Genomic DNA, 9593 nt, shown 5'->3' on the forward strand with positions numbered 1-9593 from the left:
GGGGGAGGTTGGAGGGTCCGGCGGGGACAATATTGGGGGGTTCGGGGGGGGGGGGGGGAGGTTGGGGGGGGGTCCCGGGGGGGGGAGGAGGAATATTGGGGGGTCCCGGGGGAGGGCCAATATTGGGGGGAAGGGGGGGGAGGTTGGGGGGAGTCGCGGGGGGGGGGGGGGGGGGGGAGGGGCGGTCCGGGTGGGGGTGTTCCGAGGTTGGGAGGTACCGAGGGGTCGCGGGGGGGGGGTGGGGGAGTCCCATATATGGAATTTTTTGGGGGTCCCGGGGGGGGGGGGGGTGTCCCCCCGCGCTCCCCCCGCTCTCACCCGCCAACACCAGTCCCAGCGCCGCCATCGCCGCCGCCGCTTTCGCTTTCGCTTTCCCGGCCCCGCCCCCTCCGCCACGCCACGCCCCCGCCACGCCCCCGCCCTCCTCCACCACGTCCCCGCGCCGCTCCGCCACGCCCCTTCGCTCCACGCCACGCCCCCTCGCCGCTCCACCACGCCCCCGCGCTCCTCCACCACGCCCCCCTCACTACTCCACCACGCCCCGCGCTCCGCGCCACGCCCCCGCTTCGCTCCGCCACGCCCCCGCGCTCCGCGCCACGCCCCCTCCCTCCTCGCCACGCCCCCCGCGCCCTTCACCCCGCTGCTCCCTCGCCACGCCCCCCCGCCCCGTGGCCACGCCCCCCGCGCCCCGTGGCCACGCCCCCAAGAGGCCGAGCCCTCCGCACCGGTCAATATTTATCGACGTTAAAAAAAGCCACAAATGGACTCAAATTACAAAAATGAAGGGGGGGGGGGGGGGCGACACGGATACCCCCCCCCAACCCCCCCCCCAACCCCCCCCTCGGGGCCTGACCCGGGTGGGGGAGGGGCACCCCCGGGGGGGGGAGAGGGGGGAGGGGTCGTACGGGGGAGGGGGTAATTTGGGGGGGGGGGGGGCAGTTCCCAGTTCAGCACTGGTCGTTAACACACACACACCAACACCGACACAGGGGGGGGGGGAACCCAGTTGGGCAGATGTTGGTGGGAGCCAAACATCTGGGGGGGGGAGGGGGGGGCGTTGCCCAGGTGAGGTGGGACCCCAACATCTGGGGAGGAGGAGGAGGGAGGGGGGGGGTCCAGATGTGGCGGGACCCCAACATCTGGGGGGGAGGGGCCCCAGGAGCTGCAGTGGGAGGGGAGGTGCACGCCCAGATGTGGGGGGGGGGGGGGAGGCAAAACAGCTGGGTGGGACGGGAGCCGAGCGTCCAAGGTGGGGTGGGCCCTGGGCGCCCCAGACATCTGGGGCCCAAACATCTGGGCATGATGGGACCCAGTTGCCTGGGCACTACAGGACCCAGTTGCCCAGGCATGATGGACCCAGTTGGCCAAGTATGACGGGACCCAGTTGCCCAGGCCCGATGGGACCCAGTTGCCCAGGCCCGATGGGACCCAGTTGGCCAGGCCCGATGGGACCCAGTTGGCCAAGTATGACGGGACCCAGTTGGCCAGGCATGACGGGACCCAGTTGGCCAAGTATGACGGGACCCAGTTGCCCAGGCGTGACGGGACCCAGTTGCCCAGGCGTGATGGAACCAGTTGGCCAAGTATGACGGGACCCAGTTGGCCAAGTATGATGGGACCCAGTTGGCCAGGCCCGACGGGACCCAGTTGCCCAAGTATGACAGGACCCAGTTGCCCAGGCATGATGGACCCAGTTGCCCAAGTATGACAGGACCCAGTTGGCCAAGCCTGACGGGACCCAGTTGCCCAGGCATGATGGACCCAGTTGGCCAAGTATGACAGGACCCAGTTGGCCAGGCCCGATGGGACCCAGTTGCCCAAGTATGACAGGACCCAGTTGCCCAGGCATGATGGACCCAGTTGGCCAGGCCTGACGGGACCCAGTTGGCCAGGCAAGACGGGACCCAGTTGCCTGGGCACTACAGGACCCAGTTGGCCAAGCCCGACGGGACCCAGTTGGCCAAGTATGATGGGACCCAGTTGCCCAGGCCCGACGGGACCCAGTTGGCCAAATATGGTGGAACCCAGTTGCCCAAGTATGCCGGGACCCAGTTGGCCAGGCATGATGGGACCCAGTTGGCCAAGTATGATGGGACCCAGTTGGCCAGGCGTGACGGGACCCAGTTGGCCAGGCGTGACGGGACCCAGTTGGCCAGGCGTGACGGGACCCAGTTGGCCAGGCGTGACGGGACCCAGTTGGCCAGGCCCGCCGGGACCCAGTTGGCCAAATATGATGGGACCCAGTTGGCCAGTCATGATGGAACCCAGTTGCCCAAGTATGACAGGACCCAGTTGCCCAGGCATGATGGACCCAGTTGGCCAGGCCTGACGGGACCCAGTTGGCCAGGCCTGACGGGACCCAGTTGGCCGGGCACTACAGGACCCAGTTGGCCAAGTATGACGGGACCCAGTTGCCCAGGCCTGACGGGACCCAGTTGGCCAAATATGATGGGACCCAGTTGCCCAAGTATGATGGGACCCAGTTGCCCAAGTATGATGGGACCCAGTTGGCCAGGCATGATGGACCCAGTTGGCCAAGCCCGACGGGACCCAGTTGGCCAAGTATGATGGGACCCAGTTGGCCAGGCCTGCCGAGACCCAGTTGCCCAGGCCCGCCGGGACCCATCCCACCCCCACCACCTCCACCATCACTCCCACCTCACATCTTCCCCCCGCCGAAACCCATCTCCCCCCGCGGCGACCCCCCGGCGGGGCCTTCCCGCAACGTCCCCCAGTCCCCTTCACCCCCGCCACCCCCCCCACCTCCCCCCAAGCTCTGCTCCTTCTTGGCCACCCCGGGCAGAACGGGGGGAGCGGGCAAAACGGCGGCCAAACGGTGACGGCGTTCGCAGTGCCCCTTGTGCCGCATGAAGCTGTCGCGCCACATGAATTTCTTGGCGCAGACGTCGCACTGGTAGGGCTTGAGGCCGGTGTGGGTCTTCATGTGCTCCGTGAGGTGGTGCTTCATCTTGAACTTCTTGTTGCAGACGGGACAGTCGAAGGGCCGGAGGTTGAGGTGCATGTTGACATGGCGGTCCCTCATGCTCTTGTGGGAGAAGGCTTTGCCGCAGTGGCACATGAAAATCTTGTTGCCGTCGGCCGCCGCCGCCGCCAGTTGGACGGCGCCGTGTTCCACCGGCGTTTGAGGCGGGAAGACCAAGATCTGGTTGCCCTGCATGTCCATGGGGAGGAGGGAGCGCGGCGCGAAGGAACCGCCGCCGCCGCCGCCGCCGCCGCCGCCATCTTCTAAACTCTCGTAGGGCGAAGGGAAATCCTCGGAGGACTCGCAGAAGTTCACCTGCTCCTCCAGTTTGGGGGCGGCGGGACGGGGGGGGACAACGGCGGCGGTGGCGCCACCGCGAGGGATTCCGTCCGTCCGGGCGGGTCCTTCCACGGGGTCTTCGTCTTCCTCGCAGGTGAGGACCAGGTCCTCCTGCAGCCACTCCTGTTTGACGTAGACCCACTGCTTCTGGGGGACGATACTGGGTTGGACGTAGAGGGGCCGTCGGCCGCCGTCCCCGTCCTCGCTGCCTTCCTCCCCCTCCAGCAGGTCCCCCGTCCCCCCTTTGCCCACCTCCTCGGGGACCCCCCGCGGGGCGTATTTGGGGGGGTCGTTCCCCTCGGCGGCGTCGCGGGGGCTGAAGTAGTTGCTGCTGCTGGGGGACTGGTTGTCACTGGTGCGACTGGAGTGGGCGCGTAAAGAGGAGGAGGAGGAGGAGGAAGTGGAAGAGGAAGAGGAGGAGGAAGGCCCCGGCAGAGCCGGAGCGGCCCGGCCTTCCTTGAGGAGTTCGGTGCACTTGTCCACGATGTGCCACATCTGGAGGACGCTGCCCACCGTCAAGAAGTTGACGATCTCCTCGGGGGCCATGGAGAGGCGGCCGGTGTAGGCCGAGCCCAGGACGGTTTCGAAGGCGCCGGGGTCCATGACGCTGGGCAAGACGATGGAGGTCATGTTTTTGAGGAGGACCTGGTCGTGGAAGTAAGGGGAGGAGGCGGCCAAGACGGCGCGGTGGGCGCGGAAGACGCGGCCTTGCACGTGGATGGAGATGTCGCAGAGTTTCCCTTCCACCCGCTGCTGGTTGAGGTTGGCCAACAAAGCGCTGGTGATCTCCGGGAAGTCGATGTGGACCAAACTACCGCCGCCGCATGAGGCCTCCATGGCGCCGGCCCGGCGGCGACGCTCCTGAGGGAAAGGGGGAGGAAGGTCAGAGAGGGGGAGGGCCGTGGTCACCAAACGCCCTTCGAGCCCAAATCTTCGCCGGGAACCACTCGGGCCTTAAATCTTCACCCCCCCCCCCCCCAAAAAAAAAAGAACCCGGCCCCAAATCTGCCCCGAAGAGTCACCAGAAGGCCCCAAAGCGTCAGCAAATGCCCTCAAATCTGCCCTAAATCTTCACAAAAACACCCCAAATCCCCTCAAATCTGCCTCAAATCTGCACAAAAAACCTCAAATCTGCACCAAATCATCAGCAAATCCCCTCAAAACTGCCCTAAATCTGCACAAAAAAAACCTAATCCGCGCCAAATCGTCAGCAAATCCCCTCAAATCTGCCCCAAATCTTCACAAAAAAAAAAAACTAATCTGCCCCAAATCGTCAGCAAATCCCCTCAAAACTGCCCTAAATCTTCACAAAAACACCCCAAATCCCCTCAAAACTGCCCTAAATCTGCACAAAAAAACCTCAAATCTGCACCAAATCATCAGCAAATCCCCTCAAATCTGCCCCAAATCTTCACAAAAAAAAAAAACCAAATCTGCCCCAAATCGTCAGCAAATCCCCTCAAAACTGCTCTAAATCTTCACAAAAACACCCCAAATTCCCTCAAATCTGCCCCAAATCTTCACAAAAAAAACCAAATCTGCCCCAAATTGTCAGCAAATCCCCTCAAAACTGCCCTAAATCTGCACAAAAAAACCTCAAATCTGCACCAAATCATCAGCAAATCCCCTCAAAACTGCCCCAAATCTTCACAAAAAAAACCAAAACAAACAAATCTGCCCCAAATCATCAGGAAATTCCCTCAAAACTGCCCTAAATCTTCACAAAAACACCCCAAATCCCCTCAAATCTGCCCCAAATCTTCAGCAAAAAAACTCAAATCTGCCCCAAATCGTCAGCAAATCCCCTCAAAACTGCCCCAAATCTTCACAAAAAAAAAAAAAACCAAACAAATCTGCCCCAAATCATCAGGAAATTCCCTCAAAACTGCCCTAAATCTTCACAAAAACACCCCAAATTCCCTCAAATCTGCCCCAAATCTTCACAAAAAAACCAAATCTGCCCCAAATTGTCAGCAAATCCCCTCAGAACTGCCCTAAATCTTCACAAAAAGACCCCAAATTCCCTCAAATCTGCCTCAAATCTTCAGAAAAAAAAACTAATCCGCCCAAAAGCGTCAGCAAATCCCCTCAAATCTGCCCTAAATCTTCACAAAAAAAAACCAACCAAACAAATCTGCCCCAAATCCTCAGCAAATCCCCTCAAAACTTCCATAAATCTTCACAAAAACACCCCAAATCCCCTCAAATCTGCCCCAAATCTGCACAAAAAAAACCTAATCCGCGCCAAATCGTCAGCAAATCCCCTCAAAACTGCCATAAATCTTCACAAAAACACCCCAAATTCCCTCAAATCTGCCCCAAATCTGCACAAAAAAACCCTAATCCACCCGAAATTATCAGCAAATCCCCTCAAAACTGCCCTAAATCTTCACAAAAAAAAAAACCAAATCTGCCCCAAATCATCAGCAAATTCCCTCAAAACTGCCTTAAATCTTCACAAAAACACCCCAAATCCCCTCAAATCTGCCCCAAATCTTCAGAAAAAAAAACTAATCTGCCCCAAATCGTCAGCAAATCCCCTCAAAACTGCCATAAATCTTCACAAAAACACCCCAAATCTGCACAAAAAACCTCAAATCTGCCCCAAATCGTCAGCAAATCCCCTCAAAACTGCCATAAATCTTCATAAAAACACCCCAAATCCCCTCAAATCTGCCCCAAATCTGCACATAAAAGCCCAAATCTGCACCAAATCATCAGCAAATCCCCTCAAAACTGCCCTAAATCTTCACAAAAATACCCCAAATCCCCTCAAATCTGCCCCAAATCTTCAGCAAAAAAACTCAAATCTACCCCAAATCGTCAGCAAATCCCCTCAAAACTGCCCTAAATCTTCACAAAAACACCCCAAATCCCCTCAAATCTGCCCCAAATCTTCAGCAAAAAAACTCAAATCTACCCCAAATCGTCAGCAAATCCCCTCAAAACTGCCCTAAATCTTCACAAAAACACCCCAAATTCCCTCAAATCTGCCCCAAATCTTCACAAAAAAACTCAAATCTGCCCCAAATCGTCAGCAAATCCCCTCAAATCTGCCCCAAATCTTCAGAAAAAAACCCAAACAAATCTGCCTCAAATCGTCACCAAAACACCCCAAATCGTCAGCAAATCCCCTCAATTCTGCCCTAAATCTTCACCAAAAAACACAGATCTGCCCTAAATCTTCACCAAAAACCCCAAATCTGCCCCAAATCTTCACAAAAACACTCCAAATCGTCACCAAATCCCCTCAAATCTGCCCTAAATCTTCACCAAATTCCCCAAATCTGCCCTAAATCTTCACCAAAAAACTCTAAATCTGCCCCAAATCTTCACCAAATCCCCTCAGTTCTGCACTAAATCTTCACCAAAAAACCCAAATCTGCCCCAAAACTCCTTAGTTCTGCCCCAAATCCCTCAATTCTGCCCCAAATCGCCCCAAAACTCCTTAATTCTGCCCCAAATCGCCCCCAAAACTCCTTAATTCTGCCCCAAATCGCCCCCAAACTCCTTAATTTTGCCCCAAATCGCCCCAAAACTCCTTAATTCTGCCCCAAATCGCCCCCAAAACCTCTTCAATCTGCCCCAAATCGCCCTATACCCCCTCTCTCCCTATAGCCCCCACCCCTACACACCCCACCCCCTATAGCCCCACACTTACCCTATAGCCCCCACCCCCTATACAGCCCATACATCCCCTATAGGTGACACCCCCCCCCCCCCATACAGGCTCCTCACCCCTATAGACCCCCCCCCAGCCCCCTATAGCCCCCGCCCTATACGCCCCATACAGCCCCGGCCCCTATACACTGCCCACACCTCGATACCCCCTATAGCCCCTATACCCCCCCCATAGCCCCTATACCGCCCCCCATAGCCCCTATACACTGCCCACATCTCTATACCCCCCTATAGCCCCTATACCCCCCCCATAGCCCCTATACCGCCCCCCATAGCCCCTATACACTGCCCACACCTCGATACCCCCTATAGCCCCTATACCCCCCCCATAGCCCCTATACCGCCCCCCATAGCCCCTATACACTGCCCACACCTCGATACCCCCTATAGCCCCTATACCCCCCCCATAGCCCCTATACCGCCCCCCATAGCCCCTATACACTGCCCACACCTCTATACCCCCCTATAGCCCCTATACCGCCCATAGCCCCTATACACTGCCCACACCTCTATACCCCCCTATAGCCCCTATACCCCCCCCATAGCCCCTATACCGCCCCCCATAGCCCCTATACACTGCCCACACCTCTATACCCCCCTATAGCCCCTATACCCCCCCATAGCCCCTATACACTGCCCACACCTCTATACCCCCCTATAGCCCCTATACCCCCCCCATAGCCCCTATACCGCCCCCCATAGCCCCTATACACTGCCCACACCTCTATACCCCCCTATAGCCCCTATACCCCCCCATAGCCCCTATACCACCCCCCATAGTCCCTATACCACCCCCCATAGCCCCTATACACTGCCCACACCTCTATACCCCCCTATAGCCCCCCACACCCCCTATAGCCCCCCCCCCCCCCCCCCCGGCAGTACCAGCTCCTATAGCCTCAGCCCCTATAGACTCCCATATACACCCCCTATGCCCCCCCCTCCCCCCCCAGCCCCTATGGCTGCCCTCATAGCCCCTATACCCCCCCACCCCTATACCCCCGGCCCCTATAGCCCCTACACCCCCCCAGACCTACACCCCCCATATTCCCCCCCCCCCCCAGCCCCTATACCCCCGGCCCCTATGGACTCCCCATAACACCTACATACACCCCCTATAGCCTCCCCGTAGCCCCTATAGCCCCCCCCAAAGCCCTTATCCCCCCCACCCCTATAGCCACTATACCCCCCCAGTCCCTATAGCTCCACACCCCCTATAGCCCCTATAGGCGCTGTAGCCCCCGCCATAGGCCCCTCCATACCCCTGGCCCCTATAGCCGCTATACCCCCCCATAGCCCTATGCCCCCCGCCCCTATGGACCCCCTATAGCCCGGGCCCCTACACACACCCCCTATAACCCCCCCCCCATACCCCCTATACCCCCGGCCCCTATACCCCCCACAGCCCCTATACCCCCCAACCCCTATAGCCCCCATAGCCGCTATACACCTCACCCCCCATAGCCCCCATAGCCCCTATAGCCCGGGCCCCTACACCCCCCTATAGCCCCCATACCCCCCTCCCCATAGCCTCTATACCCCCTATACCCCCCTGCCCATAGCCCCTAGACCCCCACACCCCCTATAGCCCCTATACCCCCCCCCATAGCCCCCATACCCCCTCCCCATAGCCCCTATACCCCCCCTATAGCCCCCATACCTCCCTCCCCATAGCCCCTATACCCCCACACCCCCTATAGCCCCTACACCCCCCCATAGACCCCATACCCCCCTCCCCATAGCCCCTATACCCCCCCTATAGCCCCCATACCCCCCTCCCCATAGCCCCTAGACCCCCACACCCCCTATAGCCCCTATGCCCCCACACACCCTATAGCCCCCATACCCCCCTCCCCACAGCCCCTATAATACCTCCACACCCCCTATAGCCCCCATAGCCCCCATACCCCCCTCCCCACACCCCCTATAGCCCCCATACCCCCCTCCCCATAGCCCCTATACCCCCACACCCCCTATAGCCCCTATAGCCCCCCCCTATAGCCCGGGCCCCCATACCCCCCCTATAGCCCCCATACCCCCCTCCCCACACCCCCTATAGCCCCTACACCCCCCTCCCCATAGCCCCTATACCCCCCCCTATAGCCCCTACACCCCCCTCCCCATAGCCCCTATACCCCCACACCCCCTATAGCCCCCCCTATAGCCCGGGCCCCCATGCCCCCCTCCCCACACCCCCTATAGCCCCTATACCCCCCCTATAGCCCGGGCCACTACACTCCCCCTATAGCCCCCATACACCCCTCCCTATAGCCCCTACACCCCCACACCCCCCCTATAGCCCCTATACCCCCCTCCCCATAGCCCACACCCCCTATAGCCCCTATGCCCCCCCCAACCCCTATAACCCCTATAGCCCCTATACCCCTCTACCCCCCCCACCGGGGCCCCTCTACCCCCCCGGCCCCTATAGCCGCTATCCCCCCCCCTATAGCCCCTATACCGCGGCCCCTATAGGCTCCCCTATACCCCCCCCCCCCCCCCGCCCCGTACCCCCGTCCCGGGCGGCCCCGCCCCCGCCCCGCCCCCCGCTCACCCGCGCTCGGGGGCTCAGGGCGCCGCCGCCGCCGCC

The 9593-nt window shown here is 60.0% G+C and overlaps 1 protein-coding gene across 1 annotated transcript; it reads right to left on the reverse strand.

Moving 5' to 3' along the window:
• Nucleotides 1-2659: 2659 nt before the first annotated feature.
• Nucleotides 2660-9587, reverse strand: ZBTB22 (zinc finger and BTB domain containing 22; the record flags this gene model as incomplete). The annotated part of the gene is made up of 2 exons (XM_082500059.1): nt 9558-9587; nt 2660-4183 (listed from the first exon to the last, which is right to left on the reverse strand). The coding sequence occupies exon 2, from the start codon at nt 4157-4159 to the stop codon at nt 2660-2662; it is 1500 nt and encodes a 499-aa protein (XP_082356185.1). The 5' UTR covers nt 4160-4183; nt 9558-9587.
• Between the last annotated feature and the right edge of the window lie 6 nt (nt 9588-9593).

This window comes from Vanellus vanellus (genome assembly GCF_965231255.1).
Source record: "Vanellus vanellus genome assembly, contig: HAP1_SCAFFOLD_2427, whole genome shotgun sequence".
Lineage (NCBI taxonomy): Eukaryota > Metazoa > Chordata > Aves > Charadriiformes > Charadriidae > Vanellus > Vanellus vanellus.